Raw genomic sequence first — 25584 nt, 5'->3', positions numbered from 1 at the left:
CTCATGACTTGAGCTGCAAAGCTCTCATGCGCACTTTGTAAAGACATGCAAACAGAGGATAAGAACATAAAAACATACTGCCAGAGGTTTGAATATGGGAGGACAAAACGGTAGGGTAGGGAAAACAAACATCTCACTGCACATACACAACGGATATTAATTGCACAAATAGTAAGTCACACTTGTCTCAACCAATGCAAAGGTCATTCTACTAAACTGTCTTATAAACCCCGAGAGATCATTCCCAAAACAACAATTAAATATAGTACGGTTCTTGGAGGTGTAATGAAGGTGATTAGCATTTTCTAGTGTTCAAGTACATATGTAATTCAAATGAAATAAGATTTGAAGAGGTTTAAAGGCAAATAAATAAATCAATTCTGGATTTTATCACTGCTTTACCCAGCGTCGAAGACGCGACTAACACATTACGTTCGTTTTGCATGCCTGTTGTTTGTGTCCTTAAAACAAGAAGTTTCCTGTTTGGAATGATGTTCAATTCTGTTGGGCTGTCAGGCAGGCAGACAATATTTTTACTTTATCACGCTCTTCTCTGCGCATGTGGGACAAATTCAAAGCCAAGGTACGGCAAACTGGTCTTCCTATTCATGTTCAAAATATAACAGAATTTAAATAAGTTGTTCCTTGATCATAAACTAATAAGACAGACAGATGGACGGATGTGAACCAATTGCTTATCCACGCTTTTTGCTTCATGTGGGTGGGGTCTGTTGTTTAACAACAACAAAAAAAGGTCGATTAGTTTCACTTTAAAAAATATTTAAAAAAACAAAACAAATAATCTAAAAAAAAAATATTGAAAAAAAAAAAAAAACGAAGTGCAAGAAAACAGAGAAACAAAACCTTTGTGGAAATGTTCCCTGCAAAAAGGACCCACCATTTTTGGGAATACCGACGAGCTTCTTCATCGATGTGCTGCTTCGAGTCAAACTTGCTTTGACCGCTTTGGAAGTACTTGCATCGACGATGTTCAACTGCCACAGAGCAGATATTGCAGAGGTATCAAGCCCGAGAAGAGACAAAAACAAAAATAAGCAATCGACGAATGCTGCATTGTATTCAAGTCCATATTGTTGAAGTTCTGGCTGGCAAATTCCCCAAATAAAATGATGCATTCCTTTGGAGATAGGAAAGTGGTGCCTTGCATCAATTAGCTACTACCATGACCAAAGGAGGGGAAATAGCACATTGGGGGTGACAATCCAAGTATTTCTCTCGTAATGTGACTGGACACGGTCAATTTGTCTGTTGTCTCCTAATATTTTTGTTATACAGTATATTGGTATCTCCTAATCATGCAATGCAAGTAAAAGCTCCTTCACAAGCGCTAACCACTAAACAGCGGTTGCATTGTACTTTAAGAAATCATAATCAGGTTTAAATACATTGATTTAGAGCCATATTGCTTATATAAATACAGTAAAAGCCGTTTTATCTGCCACTTTATAAACCGGTACAATCTACCAGACATGTGAGGGATCACAATCAAGTGGTTTCCACACCACCACACAGCTGACTCGCTGAGAGTAGCTCCCGATGCTGCTAGTCGATCTCCTTTACCCGTCGATTCGTAAGGTCCAACTGCCATATTGTTTACGGTCTCGTGTGGGCTTGGGCGGCTCTCCTCATGTGAGAATCACTTCTGATTCTCAGCTGTTATCTCAATTTCGTTACTAATGGTTTCCGGTTCTGTGCCCGTTATGTTGTATATTCTGCATGTTTTTGCAATGTGTATTGAAGTCTGTTGGTGATTTGTTATTGTAGATGCATGTTCAATGTAACAGGGAATGTGTGTGTGCGTCAATGTAGGCCGTAGGGGGTCACACCGGGGGTTTCCCCATCATTGATCACATACGGTTTACTAAGTACTGAAGTGTTGGTTTATTAACTAACTAGGTGATATATTTTCAGGAAAGTGGAGTGTTTCAACATATCTCTGTTATGTCTGTCATAAGTTTGAATAAATTTTAGTCTGAAGAAAAGAATAAAAGTTTGATTTCTCTCAACATTTCATTGGCATTGTTTATTATTACCCAATCAAAACAGAAAGAAAATGTGTCACACCGAGTCAACCCAACTTCAGCTGTGTAAAATGAGGCTTTTATCTCGACAACCTTCCGTCAATTCCTTGCTTTTGAAAACTCTTCGATGACGTTTCCCGAGTCAAGGTTCAACATACCAAAAAAAAAAAAAAAAACCAGGAACAAATCCATGCCCCAATTGCTCTGGGGGATGAGAGGAGTGAAGACCGAGTTCGCTTTCCAAAGAATCACGGTTTCTGTTACCCCGTCGATCAGTAATGGTGGGAAGAAATAGAAATATGTTGATGTGCAAGTACGTCAGATCGCCAAGCATCTACGACAAAGACCCAGAAGGACAAGTTACTGGAATTTTACACCAAGTCAGAGAAAGACAAAGCTGCCGGCAAGCGCCGTACTCTACACAAGCCAAAGATGGAGCAGCTCGATAAAGTTCTGTAAAAAAGGTTTGCTCTCATGCATTCAGAGATGGCGCAAATCTCAAGACCAATGTGAATTAAACCTTCCTGAAAGTCCCTGGAGTGTCCATCTTGTTTACCCGACACAACCCACCCCATCTCTTTCCCTTCCACAGACTTCCTAATGTCTCTGTTACACGCATCGACAGTGTACAAAAAAAACCCAATAAAATGGAGAAGGCAAAGTATTTTTATCAACAGATGGGCTAATACTGGTAAAGGTCTTGACATGCTCATGAAGTTTGCTGAAAGGCAGAAAGCTTACAGCACTCAAGGAGTGAGGCAGCTGAACCTCATACAAGAACGTTTCATGAGGAAGAGGCAAGAAAATGCAGCAGTCTGACATAAGGAAATGGTTCAAGAAAGTCTTGGGTTCACCAACATGACGAGCCTGATGGATGAGAAGGTGCAAGTTGTCACTCTAGATCGTTCCATCAACTTCAAAAGACTAGTCTATGTTTAATAATACAGGTATGTTATTGTTTTGCATAATTTATCAGTAATTACCTTCACACTGTGCTGTAATAATGTTATTATTTAGTTTCATCAGTTGCTCTTTTGGACCATTCAATGTAACATTTACACAACTGGCATATTTGACGAACCGGCATGGGCAAAGTCCAACAGGTGAAACTAACAGCTTTTACTGTATTTTGTTAACATGCTAGTGACAAGGACAATATCTTCTTCTGAAGAAGAATGCAGATATAATATGGGAGAACTCAAGCTTTGGGCACCATCTTATTTTCTTCCTTGTTTGTGTTATTCTTCTTGGATTTGTGCAATAAAACGTATGGTTAATGCAACAACCCCAAAATATATTCCCACATATGTTCATTTCATGAAGGATATAATTATTTATATTATATTTTAAAGAAAGCAAAGAAGCAAGTACAACTGAGTAACGCACTGACACTTCCCCCCTTTCAAGGCATCTCATGAAAAAAAGGGGACTGGCTCATGCCCAGCAATAAATAATCAAGAAAGAACAGCACTCATTAGAGCACACACCTCCACCAGGCTGAACAAACAGTTTATGGTTTATATGCCGCTGATGGGCCGTGTCTGCATCCAGACCAGAACCAAAATCTAATCACCTACACAACTCGTACACCAAGTTTTGTCATAACCAGTCAACAACTTTTTCAGATATTGTGCTGTATATCGTAATACAAACATTTCGTTTGTACAAATGTATTTGTAATGTTGGTGATATATTTTTGGGTCTTCACTGTCTTTTGGGTATTTTGGGTCCTCGGTGACTTTTGCCTTATGTTGGCTTTAAGGTTAGGGTGGCAGGCTTGGGATCCTGAGGTCCTGAGTTCAAATCCTACATGGAGGTTGAATTAATACCAGGTGGGGTTAACTCGGCCTGTCATCCTTCCGAGGTCGGCAAAATGAGTACCAGCATGCTGGTATACTGTGTTGGAGTGGCGACCCGTCCAGGATTGTGTCCAATAGCCAAGGAGACTGCTTAAAGAGCAGGTTGCGGGTCACCAAACATGTTCTGAAAATTTATCAATATGATTATATGTGCATTAAATAGTTTGATGCAAACTATTGTGGTTGCCGAGCTATTGGGAAAATTAATGAAATTGAACTCCGAAGTTGTTATTTCTCGAGGCTGTTGAAAAAATACAGTCGCGTGCCATATATGGATGGTGACGTCACGTTCTCCAAAACAAAGCGGACACTCACTCGCTCATTGAAGAAGAGTCCATTTCAGCGGGCCGTTCTTTCGTTTTTTTTTTTGAGCTTGCAACTGTCTATATTATCCTTTTTTTGTATTTTGAATTATTGCAGAACAAAGTTATTTGGATATTTGTACATCATGCCTCATACGTGTGTCGTCATGTTTTGCGAAAATGGCTGGAAAACGCGTAATCACTTCCACCGATTCGCCGGCAGTGGATAAGATTTGTACAAACAAAACGGGCGAATTTTCCCCCAAAGAAAATGGGTAAAGAGGACCCTTTGGATAGACTTGTCATTTGTGGTGACCATTTCACAGCCGATGATTACGAAGGCAAAAGCACATCTGGTCTGTGAATGAGTTCACTCTGTGAATACGAGTTGTTGGTTGACAAGTTCTCCAGATACTGCTCCGTCACAGAATCAATTGTTGAGTTTAAGTGAGAAAAACCTTGAAATGTATTCTTAAAGAGTACATGGAAAAACACATAAATAACCTTTCTAAAAAACACAAGCATGAAAAAATTTCTCAACAAATCAACTTATTGTTCATTAAATTACTTTTTTTTAACAGCATCAGCAAATTGGGCAACTTCATTTCAATTGTAAAAAAATTGATCAATTTTCCACTTTTTTATTTCTAAATTTGGTAGAATATTTCCCAATGAGGATAAACATGTTTTGGTATTTATATGCCACAACAGTCTCTTGAAAGTTGGGGTTTGTTCTTACTGTTCACTTTCGCTGGGGTCAAGCTCAGCTGTCAGAAAGACTTCAACGCCAAGGCTATGGTGTAAATATATTTGGGTCCATTATTGATTCATTCTATTTCTGACTCTTGAGTGAATAGAGGGTTAAAAATTTTTATATCAAGTCAGACGAATCAAACTTTACATTATTTTATGCATCGAACAAGAAAATGAAAATCTACAAACCAATCTGTCTGGTGGAGTCTGTCAGTGTGAACTGCTGGACAGTCAGTCCTGCCACTTGTACACGAAATAGGCCGTTTTCTGGCACTTGCAAGTGGCTCAAATTTATATGGCTCAGGGCCAGAAACTCCATCGTATAAATTCCCATCATCCTCCGACTCGTCCTCGGCAATATCGGAATGAACACACTCAATTTCACTCTCGTCCGCTGAAATCACTCTCTGATTTGCATCTCGCCATTGTTCACAAGCTGTTTCCGAATGTTCACGAAGTTTTCGGAGAACGTGACGTCATCGCATCTTCGGTAAATTTCCGGTCTTATCTGTTTTTCGATCACTGACGAAAGTTTTGACTTAAAAGTTAATTTTAGCATATTTTGAGTTTCAAATGTAAGAAAATAATTACCCAACGATTATTAATGGGACTACAACCTTCAAATCACGCGAAGTCATGAGCGACCCAAAACCTGCTCTTTAAGCAGCACCAACACTCTGCACAGAGTCTGGTCCCACAAAGAAGAAGAAGTAAGAAGGTTGACTCAGCCTGTTATTCTTCCGAGGTCGGCAAAATGAGTACCAGCTTGTTAGGATGATTGAATCATTCGAGTATCCTGCGCCGGAGTGGCGATCCAACCAGGATTGTGCCCAATAGCACAGGAGACTGCTTTGGCATCACCAATGCTCTGTCCAGAGTATGCTCCCAATGGATGGATGGATATAGTTTTTGGACCAATCTCTCAATTGTGAACAATCACTTTTTAAAATAATAATAATTTTAAAAAACAAATTCTAGTATCCGGACGGATCAGATTTTCAGCAAAAGTCTAATCAATTTGTCCTTGTCACAAACCCAACCTATCCATAATTTTTGAACTTGAAGGGCACTCGGTAGAGTGCAGACCTCCGCCATGCAATGCCTTATCCAGTAGAACGTATCAGGCCCAACACATTTTTGAAATATCATGCTGCACAATATTATATCGTTTTGGCCATATCTCTCAATGGTGAAGAATCACTTTGTAAATTAAATAATTCTCGCATCCAGATCCGGATTCAGATCTTCACCAAAATCAAATGAATTCGTACTTCCAACACACCCAACCAGTCTACCAAATTTCATCCGAATCCATCCACAGCTTTTTGAGATATCGTGCTACACACCATTTTTGGCCCCATCTGTCAATGGTAAAGAATCACGTAAAAAAAAGTTCCAGTAGTCGGATCCGGATCTGGATCTCACCAAAATCTAATCAGTTCGTCATTGTCACACACCCAACCTGTCCACAAAATTTCATCTGGATGCGTCCACAACTTGAGATATTTTGCACACAGACAGACAGAAAGGGGTGAAAACATAACCTTCACCTTCAGTGGCAGAGTTTTAAAAAAAATAAATTAATAAATAAAAATACATAAAAAAGCTCAACATCGAATCAGACTGAGTCCAATGCAAGAGAACGGCTTCCCCCCTCAACTCATGTTGACACGTTACGTACAGTTTCATCCACACTTGGCTAAATGCAAGTTGGCAAGAGTGAGCAGCCAAGCGAACAGATCCCACACCAGCCAACAGAAAAGAAACATGCATTTAACCACGTGGTGAAACAACCCCTCTGTTCAAAAAGACAGCAAATGAAATGACATTACTACCTCAAATACTTCAGCCAAAAGACGTACCGGTTCCTGGGAAACTTCTACAGAAAACAGTTTCTGTGAAGTTGATCGTTGGCTCCTCCTGGTACCTGATGGATGAACATCACTTGCCAAAGATTCCAGGCCATCTTGTGGCAATTCATCCAATAAAATAATGTCATCTTCACTGCCAGTGTCGTTCACTTTAAAAGAAAAGTAGAAAGTAAGGGAGACAATTAACAATTCATCGATGGCATAATCTCTGTGAATATTCAATTGAAAAATGACGATGAGCAAGAGGAAAGTGACATGGGACAGGTTATACATTAAATAAACATGCTATAAACATTCAAAAAGCTTTGATGACTTTACCAATATCTGCCAAGTAGTCCTCAATGGTTGGCGTTTTCATGAGCTTCTTATGCAGGACCGAGGGAGTGTTTTTGCACCTGGAAAACATGATTATACAAAACGATAACGTTCACCATTTGTAGGCTGCAAAACGAAAGCCAATGCACGCAAATGTGTTTGAGCCTTCGATGCTCCGTGGCTCCTAATCTTCTTTGTAGGGATGTTGATGATGTTTTGTGGAAAATTGAACGGGAGGGAGGAGGGAAGAGTTCTTTGCCAACATAATGAAATAAGATTACCACTGAAAGCAAACCAATCTATGTGTGTATGTGTGTATGTGTGTATGTGTGTATGTGTGTATGTGTGTATGTGTGTATGTGTGTATGTGTGTATGTGTGTGTGTGTGTGTGTGTGTGTGTGTGTGTGTGTGTGTGTGTGTGTGTGTGTGTGTGTGTGTGTGTGTGTGTGTGTGTGGGTGTGTGTGTGTGTGTGTGTGTCTGTGTGTGCGTGTGTGTGTGTGTGTGTGTGTGTGTGTGTGTGTGTGTGTGTGTGTGTGTGTGTGTGTGTGTGTGTGTGTGTGTGTGTGTGTGTGTGTGTGTGTGTGTGTGTGTGTGTGTGTGTGTGTGTGTGTGTGTGTGTGTGTGTGTGGTCAGAGAGAGACAATGAATGAAAATTACGCTTTGTCGGGAATCGTTAGATTTGAGTCGGGTGATTAGTGACCACAGTACATACTGTATGGAGCTTTAACCATTGTTTTGGGGGGATTTCAATGAACATATTTAACTAAAAAACAGCGTTGCATTTATCGAGACGTTTCAAGGAGATGTGCAGAAACATTAATCTTCATAAACAGCTGCGTGTGATGGGTGGAAAATTATTTGGCTCGGTAATTTAGAAAACACGTTAATACGGCAAATGGCTCAGAAATTGGGCGTGAACAAATATATTTTGCTTTGAAATTCACAAAGAGACTAGTCATGTTTTTACTTACGAAATCTAAAGATTGATGACTTCCGTCGTGTGTGTGTGTGTGTGTGTGTGTGTGTGTGTGTGTGTGTGTGTGTGTGTGTGTGTGTGTGTGTGTGTGTGTGTGTGTGTGTGTGTGTGTGTGTGTGTGTGTGTGTGTGTGTGTGTGTGTGTCCTCCATAACTCCAAAACCATGAAACCGAGCAGCCTGAAACTTTGCATGCATACCAACTCCAATTGAGTGCACGGGTGAACATTGGGTGTTTGGGATAATTAAAACAGCGCTTTTGAAGATAATTAACGGCCTTATTTAATTACATCCTTTACTAGGTACATCCTTGGCCAGCTCATTCTCCATGCGGTCTTAAGGCGCATCCTGGGTTACCTTACTGGCATCTGAAGCCACCATGTTTTTTAGTCTGCTCAACCATGCCTCGACTTCGAGCAAGCCAAAATGATTTCTTAACGATAGTTTTTTTTTTTCACCTCCCTCAGTCATATTATCAAATGCCTGATTAGTCCAGTAAACCAACGACTTTTTTGGCAAAGATTGGAAAAAAAATATGGGAGAGATGAAACTTGGTGGGAATCTTCTTTGGACCTTATAGAATGTCATACTAAAAGTCCCCGCATGTCACATGTGAGCCAACGTCACTATTATATACCGGAAATGACGTCATTACCGTAAAATGCACTTTTAGAGACTTTTTCATACATAATCTAATTGTTCTCGGTCACAAACACTTGCAGTAAATCTCACAGGATCAACAAAGGTATCAGTTTTCTGCAGAAGGCATCACTGCTTATTGTTTACATGCTTAGTTTTCTCTTTCGCACCCCCTTGGTCGACATTGAGGCTGTAGGTTCATTCGAACTAGCGAGATCATCCTCGTCCTCGGAGCTCCATAAAGCGCTAGTAGGAACTCTTCTCCAGCAGATGTAACGGAGCATTCTGATGATGAGGGGTTATTGAAGACTTCCACGCACGTATTTAGATCTGGACGCTTCAGTAGTAGCTTGAATGCTTTCTTCTTCCCTTGTCTATAGAGAGCCGAGGTGGTATCGCAACCAGTCATCGCATGCAGAAAAAACAGATTGTGGGAGAATCCCTCTGGTAGACGACGCTGGACACGTCTGATATCAAATACCTTGTTAGGGGTTGTTCCGCTCCCGGGTTTAAAGAAGCAGATGCAATTGTCTGGTTGAGAAAGTTGAGTCAGCAAAATTAGGAAATCGCTATCTGTGCCTACAACTACTACGTCCTTATCATGTGACAGTTCTATTGCAGTGCGAACAATCATCGTATCGGCATCTGCCTCCGCATTTGTTACTCGTATCCCCGCTTGTTCCAGCTGTACTTTCAAACCCTCAATTAGCCTGGTCTTGTTCCTTCCATTTGTCAAGAATCGATCTTGTAGAATGGTAATAGGCATGTCATCAGTGAACAATATCTCTGCGGATTCGACCCTTTTAGCTCTTCGATTGTGTTCAACGGTCTTTGTGCTACATACATCACCGTAGCCGTCAAATATGACATCACTGGTTGTACCATAGTGTCTTTGTACATAGGATACGTACGCGCTGTACACGTCGCTGTATGTCCCATGTTGTGGCCATACCACCCGTCGCAGTAGATAACCTCTGTCTACAACGCACATGCTATCCTAGGGATAAGTTTGTTCACTTGCGGCGTATGATTCTATCACACGGTATAGGACGGCCTTCTCCGTCTTTCTCATGGATATGTCATCGAACAATGACAAGGGGCGAGGGGCTAACTCATACTCTAGGCATGAAGCGAAGTCCTCATCTGATTTTATCACGCAGATAATCCTGTTGAGCAGTTGCATGGTATTCACGGGTATGATTTCGTCGCGCACTTTCACGGAGTTGCCGACGGTTGCCAATGGAAGGACCCTATCTTTCCCATGTAACTGAACATCACCGAAAGTCTTGCCCGTTAATTTCTTCATTGCTTCTGTACCAATCTCTACTGCGGAATCACAGTTGATGCTATCGTTGCCTACAACACCGGAACCTATTGACATCAATTCATGACTTTGTGGCAAAGGTGAATGGACTGTAAGCCACGCAAAGAGTTTTTCTACATCCTGTTTATCCCGAAATTGGCGAGATTTCCTAAGTTCAACATGTTCCTCAGAAGTAGTGAAACTGACGCCACAGAACTCTTCAAAACGATGATTTAGCTCTGTACAGCTAGGCATACCGAGCACCCGCCGGTTCAAAACGCTGTCAGTCATGCCTCGGCCACGTGTCAGGCCTCCAGACGTTTTTATTGCGCGCATCAAAGCTTGTTCTATTGTCATGTCAGTCCAGACTCCCGCCCACATTTTATCACTACGTCGGATTGTGAAGTTACCCATGGACGAAAACTTCTGGAACTCTGCTGGTGTCATCTTGGCATCCAACTTGGACATTCGCTGAAGAATCAAGTGAGCATATTTTGCATAAGCCAAGTGTCCGGCTGCATGGAAATGTGGAATCATTCCGCGAATCGTTTCGAGATGCAATTGCCAATCACCACATCACTCGGCACGTACAAATTCGCGCATCAGTGTTACCTGATTGAAATACTGAACCCAAAGTTTGGCTGTTCGGCTTGTATTCGCGGCCTGGAGCTTGACAGCCTCGAGCTTTCCAATGACCATGTTCAAAACAGTACTGTTGGTGATGTCTTCCATAGGTTGGTATTCATTTGTGACAGTTTCATATAGGGAACCAAATTGTGCACAAGAGTCCTCGTCGATTTCAATTTCACTCAAGAAAACGACCGCTAATGCTGCCTGGGTGAGGGGACTTGGTTATACAGTTGGTTGGTATGTGGCATTTGGCATATTGGTTATACAGTTTTCTCTTTTATTTATGCATTCCTGTAATAAAAAATATCTGGTTTTCTGAAACAAATTGAGCATTGGCAGGTGTCGGTGTGCTTCAAAAGGTGACATCTCTTCCGGTGTAGCGACGTTCGCTCACACGTGACACTCGTGACATTTAGTCTGTTGTTTCTGACAGTCACAGGAAGGTATCTGTCAAGAAAACGGCTTGTTTTCCTAACAAATATTGAGAAGTCACAGGTATTATGTGGTTTTATAAAGGTATGACGTCACTTCCGGTGTAGCGACGTTAGCTCACACGTGACACTCGGGAACTTTTAGTATGTTGTTTCTGATAATCACATGAAGGTACCTGCCAAGTTTCATTTCTCCCCTATTTTTTTCCAATCAAAAGTCGTTGGTTTACTGGACTAGATCATAGCATAGAATGCCTGATCATCTCGTCATAGCTACAAATCGCTGGATACATTGCAATGCTTGTAAACACCCAGGCACGACAGTGTTCGTGGCTTTGTTTCATTTCCGCACATGCCATAAACTCGAGAATCTCTTAAAATAAGCCAAATTACAAAATTTAAGCTCCAGAACTGAACTTTGCAGCAGTTCCCACTGCTAAAAAAAAAGTGTTCATTTGTCCAATTTGGACATTGCTTGGGCGTTTCCGGGTGCATGGGTTTATCGACAGCAATTGGTAATCGCTTGCCAATCCAGGCATTACGTTGGAGTGCTAAGGCCACTTGCCGAGTGCCCTTCAGTCGATAGTGAGTGGTGCAGTTCATCTCCCAATCAGGATGTACAGTTGGCAGTTGCTATATAAAGGTGGAGGTACATATACAGCACACACGTACATGATAAATATGGGTATATTTGGATCTGTCGAGCCTCTCTGCGGGTGTGTCGGCATGCTATGCCTGTTACGGGCATAGTGGTGGCAAAGGTTCATCCCGTATGTTATGGAGGTTTTATCAGATTTTCCTTTATCCTCGTGACTGTTTTCAAAGCAACTGGTTATCGGGGTTGCTTTACAAAGGTTATATGATTTCTCTTTGTGAGTTTCAAAGCAAAATGTATTTGGTAACACCCGATTTCTGAGCTGTATTAACGCGTTTTTCTAAATTACCAAGCAAAATTTTTTGTCCACCCGTCACACGCAGCTGTTTATAGATTAATGTTTCTGCACATCTTGAAACGTCGATAAATGCAACGTTTTTTGTTTGTTGAAATTACCCCAGAACAACAGTTTAAGCTAGACACAGTACGTCCTGTGGTCACGAATCACACCGACTTAAATGTGCCAATTCCCGAAAAAGCATAATTTTCATTCATTGGCTCTCTGAGGGATGCGCGCGCGCACGCACGCACGCACAGTCGTATGACCAGCAGAAAATGGATTTCAGACATTATTGTTTCTTCTTCACTGTTATTCGATGCAGAATCATTTTGATGAAACAATATGAATCGTAATTAACGTTCTACCGCACATCTGCCTTCCCTTCCTCTCACTCCTCTTTTCCCCTCCACCTCCTCACTTCGCAAGGGAAGACAGCATGAAGAGAGGGCAAGGTAAGCAAGGCAGTATGAGGGGAGGTTAAGGTAAGGCAGCATGAGGGTAGGGCAAGGTAAGGCAGCACGAGGGGAGGGCAAGGTAAGGCAGCATGAGGGGAGGGCAAGGTAAGGCAGCATGAGGGGAGGGCAAGGTAAGGCAGCATGAGGGGAGGGCAAGGTAAGGCAGCATGAGGGGAGGGCAAGGTAAGGCAGCATGAGGGGAGGGTAAGGTGAGCAAAGCAGCATGGGGGGAGAGCAAGGTAAGGCAGCATGAGGGAAGGGCAAGAATTCGCATTTGAAAAAAAAAAGAAACAAGTGGTGCCAGGCACAACAAATCCCGCCCATTTAAGGCATAAAGTTATTTTGGGGATCAAATTTAAATTTGATACATCCTTAACCTGAATGTTGATTATAAGGAATAGAATAAGGAATATTTTTCTCTTCGTTTGAAGTAAATTAAACCATTTTTGATGAAGTTATGACAATAAAAAGATTTTGACCTTTTCGTGAGCTGACCTTGACCTTTGACCTAATTGGACCCAAAAGTTAATGGGGTCGTCCGAGGTTCATTACCCACCTGTGGATACAATTTGACAGTGTTTGAGCCAGCCGTTTTCCCGTAAATTTGTATTTTCGTAACCATGTTTTAGTTTTAATGGAAAATTTGTAATTTTGACCGATGACCATGACCCCCAAAACTTCGGACCCTACCGATCTTCACAAATATGCATTTTTCACTATAGGAATGGGCAGGATTACAAGTGACAAATAGAATAAGGGTCACTATAAGCTGAGTTTGAAGTAAATCAGATCATTTTTGACGAAGTTATGAGCAAAAAACGATTTTGATCTTTTCGTGACCTTGACCTTTGATCCAATTGGACCCAAAAGTTAATGGGGTCGTCCAAGGTTCATTGCCCACCTGTGGATTAAATTTGATAGTGTTTGCTAAAGCTGTTTTGCCGTAAAGTTGCTAACAGACAGACAAACAAACAGACAAACAACTGGACGATTACAATATCCTGCTCCCTCCCTCCGGGGGGTGGGATAATAAGAAAATAAAAGAAGTCAGTGCAGCTTCACATCGTCAACCCAATACGAATCATTCCATCAAGGTGAGCACATCAAAAAGAAAATTTGGCACGTTCATGCAAGGCAGTCTAGTGGAGACACATTTTTTGATAATTAATCCTTCCTGATGTTGCTTCAAATGTACATACATGACATTAATACAATGTTACAACACGATGTCAATATCAGCCTGAACACACACACCGCAGAATCAGAACCGAATGAATACCATCCATATCGATGCTAATGAAAGCAAACATGTACAAATAAATTGCAATATTTTTAGAGGATGCATTTTTTTTCCATCTCAATAACTGGTGCTGACAAAATCAGTGAGGAAGAAAATATTGTGGATTTACTACTGAAAACAAACATTAACTTATGGAAAAGCGAGATTTGCATTTGCTCACAAAACTCACCTTCCCTTTCGTTGGTCCCAGCACCTTCCACTCAAAACAGGTTTGGGCATTGCCTGGATAAATGGGTTTTGACACCAACAAAAAACACTGTCAGCATTACAAGTCAACACCACAGAAGCTGGATACCCACTACCCACAGCCACTCAAATACATTTCCTACATTTGGAAGTGTGATGCAATTTCTCTGAAATTGGCATAATGGGTTTGAGGGTGATAAAAAACAATAATAAAATGTTGTTAAATAAAACTTGATATTAAAATAAAGGTATTCAATCTGAAATGGAAAATGTACTCAAATATGGTATGATTCTTTGTGCGTGAACATGTATCTTTATTCATTTTAATCAACATAATCATGTCTTTACTTTGTATTGAAAGATGATCGACCTGACTAGTAAAGATATGATAAGCAGGCCGATCTTTCAAATCAGCTGAATTCAGTACAAAATAATTGCCTATTATTTAAATATATTTTACTTTCAAAGGAATTTTATGAAATGATAGATATAAGGTACCAGCAAGCTTGACAGAAGAATGTTATTGCAACTCAACTAGAATGTTGGTCTCAGGAAATGTCCAGATGTAGTCACTAAACTCTGATCGAGTCATATTATACACAATTCCCTAGTCTGCTGAAGAAGCGGATTGAACTTTTTCCCTTCCAGACCATAAATTGTATGTGATCCATCAATGTACCCGAAGGATTACAGTTTTGACATTATTCTGTGTTGGGAGATATTTTACACATCTGGTCTTGAAATATATGCAACAATCCTTCAAAATTCGGCTGATTGCTGCACAAAAGCTGAAAATGATTTCTACCTGGAAATACATCCACCTGACAAACTGTGGCACAAGCGTTTAAAATGACAAAGAGCTGTGCTTCACTGAGCACTATATAAAGAACTAAAATTCACCATGTATTCAGAGATCTGGAGCAAGACTGTGTTCTTTTTCCAGATCCTCTGTATGCACATATGTATATGTTTGTTTGTTCAATAAATGTTTTCAATGTAAAGGACTTGAAGAATTTATTCTACAAAGGGTCTAACAAATAGATTTGAGTCGAACCTTCAGGCAACCCAGTCAAGTGGTTTTCAAGATACAGATCACTGATATCCAACCAGAGCTGGCCTACGGACCACTGTTCAAGATGTCACTTCTCTCCTTATCAGCAAGAAAGATGATTTTAAGTGGCATTGAACAGGGTGTTCCAAAAAGACCCAGACAACTTTTGTTTTTAATATATTTAGAACCACAAATGATACAAAGATACCCTTTAGTATATATATATATATATATATATATATATATATATATATATATATATATATACACACACACACACACACACACACACACACACACACACACACACACACACACACACACACACACACACACACACACACACACACACACACACACACACACACACACACACACACACACACACACACACACACACACACACGACAGAAACTCATGACGTTTTGTGCACACCATCAATTCACTTCAATGTGAGCTCCGTTTGTCGTGCACAGGACATCAAGGCGGTACACAAGTTCTTGCCATGTTCGGCTCAGCATGTTTGTGTCCACCAGTACACATGCAGCTGTGATCCGAGAATGAAGAATCTGCAGGTTTGCAACCTTGGTGTGTAAGACGACATACTTGACAAACCCCCACAGAAAAAAATAATAATAATCAAGGGGAGGGGTATGTCTGGTGATTGTGTGGGCTACACGGTTGGTCCGCCTCCACCAATCCAGCGACCTGGAAATTTTTCATTCAGGATGGCCCGAATGAGTGAGGGTCAATGAGGGGGAGTGCCATCCTGTTGAAAAATATCGGGTTGCACGTTTTCAATCTGTGGGAAGGCGAATCCTTCCAACATGTCATTTTTTTAAATCGCCATTATATTTTACATGAAACCACCAGACCTGAAAATAAAGAACACTTCATAAGTTTCTGTATCATATCAAACAAAGGGTATTTTTGTATGATTTGTGGTATGAAATATATTAACAACCAAAGTTGTCCAGGTCTTTTTGGAACACCCTGTAAATCTCAAAGAAACGAACAGATTTACTCGAGATGAAAAACAAAACATGAAAATAAATAACAAGTGCTTCTATTTTGCTTTCCACACCCTCTTCTTCTTCTTCTTGCTGTGTGACCATGTGAATTGAACTTGTGTGAAGCTTGTTCACCTACATGTGTCCTTCTCTCCCTCTCCCCTCCCCCCCCCTCACTTGATCTCACTAAATCTGCTGTTGGTGTTTCCCCCTTTCCATTGTGCTCCAGCTCTTCCATGGGCCTCGATAATATATACAGTACTATACATAATGTACAAAAATAAATAAATCAAATCAAATCAAATCAAATCATGCTTTTGAAAATTTTGGTTTGACCTCCACAAAAAATATCCCGGATTTTTGCAAAAAAGTCACCTGTGTCGACTCGTGTCCGAATCACTGAAATCACTTGTATACATCCAACCGAGTGTGTCACACCAGCTCTTAAGGTCAATCAGACAAATGCTTCAAGTGATTGGACATTTTGCCTTTGGGTTTAACCGTTCACCACGCACAGCTCCTCCAACGAAGGGTTAACGGCAAGGAAAGACGCCGTGTATCCATGTAACAACCAAAACAGATCTAAAAGAAGTAGCGGTGCATTCAAAGTACACCGCCCCCATGTCAAATAAATAAATAACAAATCCTCCAGCATGCGACATCACCGGGGTGCCATGCCGCCTTGCAGCACATCGAGTCACAATTGGGAGGGAGCGGTGTATAATAATTGATTAAGTGCAAAATGAAAATAAATAATAATCATAAAATAATTAATTTCTCAATCAATTTCCGAATGGCATACCGAAACCACCACCGTTTCATCCGAATCTTTAACTTTTTGAAAATTAAGTAATGAATCGAAAAATGAATAATTAATCAATAAATCAATAAATTAAAAATACTCTTTATAGCCAAATCACTTTGCCATTGTCATGTCTAAATATCAGCTTCCTTTCTCAAAATATGCCTGAAATATGCCTGATGAAAAGTAAAAGAAATAATTAATAAATCCATAATAATTGAGGAACCAATCAATTAATCAAAAAAAATTAATAATGTTATTGCCAAAGCACATCTTCACTTTTTGCCAAAAATTTCAGCTTCTGAGCTCAAAGGATGGCCGAGATATGGCCCGGACAAACAGCAAATACAATCATCGGTTTATTGATTAATCAATAAATCAAAAATACTTTTTATAACCAAATCACTTGTTCACAGTCACGTCCAAATATCAGCTTCCTCGCTAAAAAGGTACCCGAGATATTGCCCAGATGGGAAATAAAATAAATAAGTAATTAATCGATTAATAATTCATATATTATTATTAATTATTAAAAACGGTTGAGCTGAAGAAGTTACATGTGGGCTGACTGCTACACAACATAGTGGCAACAAGGATGGCACACCTTGCTCTGACACCACTTTCTGCATTCTTCCCGAGTCCAGGTGAGCCTTTGATACCTTTTACCTCATGGATGCGCATGTTTGAAAGCTCCATGCTGGCGGTAAATGATGACGCACTGACGCGAGGAAGCGCGCATTGCTTATACACTGCCGAGGAACTGAAGGGTAGCGTTTATTCTGTACCCTCCCAGTTGATGGGGACACGTAGTCTGCTGCTGTCAGTGCATTAACAGCCTTTTTTATGCCAAAGGTGAAAGTTGTTTTCGAACGACACAAGTTTCGCCGACGAGCACAGAGGCCGGGAGAATCGACTGCTCAGTTCGATGCTGCATTACGTGAGATTGCGGTTAATTGCGAGTTTAGTGACCTCTCTGATGAAGTGATACGAGATCAGCTCGTACACGTGAACGGTTGCTTTACACCGCAGAAAGCCCTCATAATGGCAGGACAAATCGAACCAGCCATGGTGGAAGCAAAAGCGATTACATACGGCCCATCGACGTCCTTTCAGGATGTAAATACAACACCAGCACGTACCAGCGTGGGGAAATAGAGATGCGACCCCATCCACAGGGACATATCAAATGAACCTGCAAACTCAAAATTTTCACAAGCTCGGCAGATACGCCAAGAGAGTACTTGTTATCGTTGTGGATCTGCAATGCACTTACTGTAGCCAATTACCCCAGGTACCCTACAAAAGATGTAAATTTCAGGCAGTGGCAAAAGTGGACATTTTGCTAAAGTATGTGGCAGTAAAGACCACAAATACCAAGTGTGGGAAGTGACTGTGCCAGATGTGACTGTTTTAAGCATAAACACACAAGCCCCTGAACAAATTAGAGGGAACCTATTTTGTGATGTTCATCTTTGCACCCCTGATGGACAGGCATGCTCAGTTAAATTGCTGGTGGACACAGGTTCACTCGTTTCCATGCTTCCAAAGTCTACCTGCCTGGAGCATTTCAAGAATGCACTCACTACAGGTGCGACAACCATGTTTCTGTGTCTGCTGATTTTTATATTGTGCCTTCTGGAACACCTATACTCGGCATGGACCTCTTCGCTGCTCTCGGACTGAATATTGTTAATGGATATGTTACTCCTGCATCAGTGCAAAGTACCTCTGTGCAGCAAACATCGGTTTGGCAGCCATCTAATCCTAACGTCAGTGGAACTCGAGGCTATGCAAAAGGATTTGTACACAGAGTGAAGATAAGGCCCGATGTGGTGCCAATCCAGCAGAAGCTTCGCCGTTTACCTTTTGCTGTTCGTGATGCTGTCTCGCAAGAAGTGAAAACGCTTGACGAAGCGGGTATCATTGAGAGAATTGACTCTTCCGAATTGGTTTCACCTATTGTCGTTACAAATAAGAAAACGAGAGGTATATGACTGTGTGGATCTTCGTGAACCCAATAAGGCGATCGTAATAGACAGTCATCCACTCCCACATATTAAAGAGGTATTCGCAGAACTTAAGGGAGCGAGAACGTTTTCTACTCTTGATCTTCAGAGTGCATATCAAGTGCCCTTGCATGAGGAAAGCAGAGACCTTACGGCTTTCACAACACACGAGGGACTTTTCCGTTTTTGCCGTGTTCCTTATGGTCTTGCTTCTGCTCCCAGTGCATTCCAGCGAATGATGTCACAGATCTTAGCAGGCCAGGAGGGCGTCCAGTGTTACCGAGATGACATAAGGCTTGTAGCATGGTATTGTGTACACTGTGGTCCTAAATGAGGAGAAAGCTTCGAAAATGAACCCAGTTTTAATAGGATAAACAATCTTAATGTTATATAATGCCCAAGTGTCTGTGCTTTCAGAAAATGTATACTTTGCTACGGGTCCTATGGATATAGTTGCTTACAAAGCACGTTTTTTTTATCCAAACACAGGCTATTTTTTCCATTTTTGTAGCTCATTTTTTAGAAATGGGTTACATGTATGATTGTATGTGTTGTCCAAAATGGTTGAAAATGCATTTTTTGTTTAATATATATATCATTATGCATAAGAATAGAACAATTCCTCGAAACAGTACATTTCTTACGACCTTCTGCATATCTTGGCACCTTCAAATGTGTAAAATGTCAGATTTTGAAAAATTTCCCTCAGTCATAGTGAAGCTTACAAAATCTTATTCCAGACATTTGAAATGCATCTGATAGAACATCTTAAATAGCAATTTACTTCTGCATAAAGTGATGATTTAAAATGGCAAGTTTCAACATGGATCATTACCACATACCAGTTTTTAGGTTCACTTCCATGATTGTGGCAAAAATGTTAGGAAGTACGTCACAAATTGCATTTACCAAGCTGCTACAAAATTACTAGTAGCTATATGCTTGATTTTATAACCATAGAATAAGTTTACCAAGATGGCCCTATGATATAAAAATCAATACAAAAGGCCAGTTTGTGTTCAGTATACAGAACATCAAAGGTCGTTCGGAAGTACGTAACGATTTAAAGAAATCTGCACTTTTAATCCTAAGATGTTAGTTTGGTTCATCACAGCATGTATTTCTATTGTTAAGTTTATGTGCATATATATATATATATTTATGACCTGAATGAACACTGATCAATTTGTTAATTTCATATGACCTTGACCTCTTTGCTCAAGGTCAAATGTCAGGTAAACCGAATATTCTCCATTCATGTGGTTTCCTATTAGTGTATAATACATATCTAAGCCATCATACCAATTTTAGAATGATATGAGTGGTTCTTTGATACAGATAATTGATCACCAACTTTGACCCTGTCAGAGCAATAGAAAGAGGAAGAATTAAGCTCTGCTCAAATAGATCCTGAATCCCCATGATGTTGGCTAACAAATGATATGCAAAACTTAATCATACAATGACTTTCATTTTTTGGTCCCCCGTGTCCTAAATGTGTACATAATACCTTGCTACAAGCCATAATTGTGTATGCTTCGTCCCCTGAGAAACGTCTTCAAGCTGTTTTGAATCATATGATCAAGCAGGCTTAAAACTGCATCATGACGAATGTCATTTCAGGAAGGCTGAACTTTCTTTTCTGGGTCACGTGATCTCAGAAAAGGGCATGAGCCCAAACACCGAACATGCCGTGGCAGTAACACAAGCACTACCCCCAAAGGATGCATCTGCTCTGCGTTCTTTTCTGGGTTTGACTTCTTCGGACTCAAAGTTCATTCCAAATTATGCGACGGTCATGGAGCCACTTCGTGCCTTACTGCACAAGGATGCTGACTTCTCCTGGACTGAGGCTAGCCACACTCAATTTGAAAGGGTAAAAAAATTGATTGCCAACAGCCCTGTACTTGCTTTGTTTGACCCTACCCTGACCACCATTGTGACCACAGACGCATCTGATTATGGACTTGGTGCAGTGCTCACTCAACTTCATGAGGACTCGACAGAGGAAACAGTAGCATTTGCCTCACCAACACTCATACAAGTACTCAACTGTGGAGAAAGAAGCATTCGCTTGCATCTGGGCAATTGAGATATAGCGTACTTACCTGTGGGGTCGGAAATTGATCCTGCGTACAGACTAAAGTCCACTGACCACACTACTGTTTTGGAAAGGTCTTGGTTGAACTGCAATGAGAATTGCATGTCTGTCTGCATGCTTGTCGTTTAACTACGAGATTGTGTTCAAATCTGGCCATCAAAATGTGACTGCAGACTGTTTATCGCAGTTTACCACTCCCCATGGCAGAGCCTTACCACGAACCGGATGTAGAAATGGTGACTTTAGTTTTCCGGTGACTGCACCGCTATACCTGTGGAACAATTCAAGGAAACTTGCAAGAGATGTCCTATTCTAATGAAGGTGTGAGGATACGTCTTCAGAGGATGGCCTTGCACTGTGAAGGAAGCATTGAAACGACTGAACCTGTGTCCACCAGCAATTTAGCTGAGCATGCCTGTCCATCAGATGTGCAAAGATGAACATCAGAAAATAGCTTCCCTCTAATTTGTTCAGAGGCTTGTGTGTTTACGCTTAAAACGGTCTGTCACATCTGGCACAGTCACTTCCCACACTTGGTATTTGTGGTCTTTACTGCGACATACTTTAGCATGATGTCCACTTTTGCCACACTGCCTGCAATTTACATCTTTTGCAGGACATCTGGGGTCATTGGCGAAGTGCATTGCAGAACCACAACAATAACAAGTACTCTCTTGGCGTACCTGTCGAGCTTGTGAAAAAATTTTGGGTTTGCAGGTTCATTTGATGTGTCCCTGTGGATGGGGTGACATCTGTGTTGCCCCACGCCGGTACGTGCTGGTATTGTATTTACATACTAAAAGGACGTCGATGGGCCGCATCTAATCGCTTTTGCTTCTGCCATGGCCGATTTGATTTGTCCCGCCACTACGAGGGCTTTCTGCGGTTTAAGCTCCGGTTCCAAAAGCAACCGTTCACGTGTACGAGCTGATGTCGTATCATTTCATCAGAGAGGTCACCAAACTCGCAATTAACCACGATCTCACGGAAAGCAGCAACGAACTGAGCAGTCGATTCTCCCGGCCTCTGTGCTCGTTGACCAAACTTGTATCGTTCGAAAACAACGTTCACCTTTGGCATAAAAAAGGCTGTTAATGTACTGACAGCAGCAGAGTGTGTGTCCTCATCAACTGGGAGGGTACAGAATAAACACTGCCGTTCAGTTCCGAGGCAGTGTATAAGCAATGCGCGCTTCCTCGCATCAGTGCGTCATCATTTACCGCCAGCATGAAGCTTTCGAACATGCGCATCCATGAGGTAAAAGGTATCAAAGGCTCACCTGGACTCGGGACGAATGCAGCAAGTGGTGTCAAAGCAAGGTGTGCCATCCTTGTTGCCACTATGTTGTGTAGCAGTCAGCCCACATGTAACTTCTTCAGCTCAACCTTTTTTAATAATTAATAATAATAAATGAATTATTAATCAATTAATTGATTTGTTACTTATTATCGATTTATTACTTATTTATTTTATTTCCCATCTGGGCAATATCTCCGGTACCTTTTGAGCGAGGAAGCTGATATTTGGACGTGACTGTGAACAATTGAGGAGAGAGGGGGGGAGGAGAGAGGGGGGAGGAGAGAGGGGGGAGGAGAGAGGGGGGGAGGAGAGAGGGGGAGGAGAGAGGGGGAGGAGAGAGGGGGGAGGAGAGAGGGGGAGGAGAGAGGGGGGAGGAGAGAGGGGGGAGGAGAGAGGGGGAGGAGAGAGGGGGGAGGAGAGAGGGGGGAGGAGAGAGGGGGGAGGAGAGAGAGGGGGGAGGAGAGAGAGGGGGAGGAGAGAGAGGGGGAGGAGAGAGAGGGGGAGGAGAGAGGGGGTAGGAGAGAGAGGGGGTAGGAGAGAGAGGGGGTAGGAGAGAGAGGGGGTAGGAGAGAGAGAGAGGGGAGGTGAGAGAGAGGGGGGAGGTGAGAGAGAGAGGGGGAGGTGAGAGAGAGGGGGAGGTGAGAGAGGGGGAGGTGAGAGAGGGGGAGGTGAGGAGAGAGAGGAGGAGCAGAGAGAGGGGGAGGAGCAGAGAGAGGGGGGAGCAGAGAGAGGGGGGAGCAGAGAGAGGGGGGAGCAGAGAGAGGGGGGAGCAGAGAGAGAGGGGGAGGAGAGAGAGAGGGGGAGGAGAGAGAGAGGGGGGAGGAGAGAGAGAGGGGGAGGAGAGAGAGAGGGGGAGGAGAGAGAGGGGAGGAGGAGAGAGAGGGGGGAGGAGAGAGGGGGAGGAGAGAGAGAGAGGGAGGAGAGAGAGAGGGGGAGGAGAGAGAGAGGGGGAGGAGAGAGAGGGGAGGAGAGAGAGAGGGGAGGAGAGAGAGGGGGAGGAGAGAGAGGGGGGAGGAGAGAGAGGGGGGAAGACGACGAGAGGACGAGAAGAGGAGGGAAGAGGAGAGGGGAGAGGAGAGCAGACGAGAGGTATATTGCTGGGGACCTGAGGATGTGCCTTTTCAAGATTTGATATTAATCGGACAAGTGGTTCCCAAGTTATGGCCATTTATTTACGAAACCAATGACAGGACACGTTGCTTGGCGTTTTGCACCCACAGTATCTATCTTCTATCGATCTATAATTCCAGCAATCTGTTTGTTTGCCTTTCAAAAGGTTTGAAATTAATCGGACAAGTGGTTCCCAAGTTCGAGCGCGTTCCCCATTACGGGTTACAACGTACGGACTGGAATAATAGTGATGAGTTACTGTATTCGAATAATTTCTCGATTTCTTATGCGCATTTATAGATAAACACAATGCCCCAATCCAGTCGTCATTTACGAGAGCGAAGGAACGGCCTGTGTATTTGTTTCTGGCACGCGGTTTGAAAGTTTTTTTTTTTGTTTGTTTGTTTTTTTGCACACACGGCCACGTTTGAGCGAAGGGACGGCCTGTGTGGTTGTTGTTTCTGGCACGAGGTTTGAAAGGTTTTTTTTTGTTTTGCACGTACGGATACGCACGTACAGGCACGCAAGAGCGAAGGAACGCCCTGTGTGGTTGTTTCTGGCACGCGGTTTGAAAGTTGTTTTTTTTTGCACGTACGGCCACGTTTGAGTGAAGGAACGCCCTGTGTGGTTGTTTCTGGCACGCGGTTTGAAAGTTGTTTTTTTTTGCACGTACAGGCACGCAAGAGCGAAGGAACGCCCTGTGTGGTTGTTTCTGGCACGCGGTTTGAAAGTTGTTTTTTTTTGCACGTACGGATACGCACGTACAGGCACGCAAGAGCGAAGGAACGCCCTGTGTGGTTGTTTCTGGCACGCGGTTTGAAAGTTGTTTTTTTTTGCACGTACGGCCACGTTTGAGTGAAGGAACGGCCCGTGTGGTTGTTGTTTCTGGCACGAGGTTTGACCGTTTTTTGTTTTGTTTTTGCACATACGGCCACTCACTAGTTTCTTGATGCGCGACGTGTCGCTGATGCAGTGCCCCTTTACCAGTACACACACTGGAACTGGTGCTCATTTCACTGACCTCAGAAGGATGACAGGCTGTGTCAACCCCCTGGTGTATTAATTCAGCGGCCGACGGGGCTTGAACTCAGGACCCGAGGATCCCAAACAACCAAAAGATCCAATGAGCCAACACAACAGGTTGGGAACTTATCTCTGGCAATGGATCTCAGTTTTTTTTCACGAAAGAAACATCAAACACTGCCGAAGTTCTATATATTCCCCACAAGCCAACGGGGGAGATAGAACGATTCAACAGGGTGTTGAAGGCCTGCTTCCATCGTGCATATCATTCGTACCCGACTTCATGCAAACGTATCGAGCGACAAGACGTGAAACAAACAACTCACCAGAGCCCCGTTTAACTATGCTACAAATCCCACGTTTATCCTATCAATCATCTTTTATAAACCTCTCACCAGGGGAAGTAGGGCATTCGCCATGAAGTTTTCGTCATTCACCATCTCCAAAACATCCAAACCGCCAGTATGAAGCGCCAGCTTTTCAAATCACGACGCGCGGTGATGACGTCATTTCCTGTGAGGCACGGCGCATAACGGCGATTTGGTTATTTTTCTGTTTTGCAAACTACGTTTGCCTTTTCATGCCCTTTCGAGAGTCGCAACCACTGATCTCTACTGCTGGATTGATCACGTCCACAGCGATTGTATACGGAGGAGTGACGTCACCGGAAGTTCACTTTCCGCCATCTTGTCTCCCCCAAAACATCACTGCAGCGAATATGAAAACAGCAGACTGGGAGTAAGAAATCTCCAAATGCAGCAATAAACTTTGCATGTAACTAATGCAAAGCTTTATTAGTTGGTGTAATGAACTTGTGGAAATCACAGACCTCATGTGACCGTGAGAGAATGTCACTTTGCGTGGTTTAATCACCTTTTACGTCTGTGCGCTGACAGGGAACGTTGACATTTCACATTTTCAAGTGTTGAGTGTAGTTTGTGACGTCATACACACGGTGATTAAACGCAGGTGGAGACCTTTCGGCCCATCATACGTGCACCACATCAACACAACAAAATTCCGGCCTTTTTTTTCCCAACTTCCACAGGAGTGGGCATGTCTTGGGTAAAAAACAAAACAAAAAAAAAACACCAACCACACAAGATCCACCCCCATCAACAACACTGCAGACATGCACATAATCATCCATCAATGCTCAAACTTGCAAAAAGACCTGCCAACATC

At 42.3% G+C, this 25584-nt stretch overlaps 1 protein-coding gene across 4 annotated transcripts in view; it reads right to left on the bottom strand.

Annotated features, from left to right (window-relative positions):
* Positions 1-24939, bottom strand: part of LOC147017168 (uncharacterized) — a 120613-nt gene extending 95674 nt beyond the window's left edge. For 3 of the 4 annotated variants that reach the window (XM_085846601.1, XM_085846602.1, XM_085846603.1), the window contains exons 1-5: positions 24795-24938; positions 13981-14033; positions 7146-7222; positions 6819-6976; positions 899-995 (exon numbers count right to left, since the gene is read on the bottom strand). In XM_085846601.1, coding sequence (XP_085702727.1) covers positions 899-995; positions 6819-6976; positions 7146-7222; positions 13981-14033; positions 24795-24839 — 430 coding nt within the window. In that variant the 5' untranslated portion in view covers positions 24840-24938. Of the gene's footprint in view, positions 1-898; positions 996-6818; positions 6977-7145; positions 7223-13980; positions 14034-24794 lie in introns of all 4 variants that reach the window. The other variant, XR_015049380.1, reaches the window with a different exon arrangement.
* Between the last annotated feature and the right edge of the window lie 645 nt (positions 24940-25584).

This window comes from Eptatretus burgeri, chromosome 11 (genome assembly GCF_056783735.1).
Source record: "Eptatretus burgeri isolate ZD-2024b chromosome 11, Ebu_testis_v1, whole genome shotgun sequence".
Classification (NCBI taxonomy): Eukaryota; Metazoa; Chordata; class Myxini; order Myxiniformes; family Myxinidae; genus Eptatretus; species Eptatretus burgeri.
This window is presented reverse-complemented; position numbering and strand designations above follow the sequence as displayed.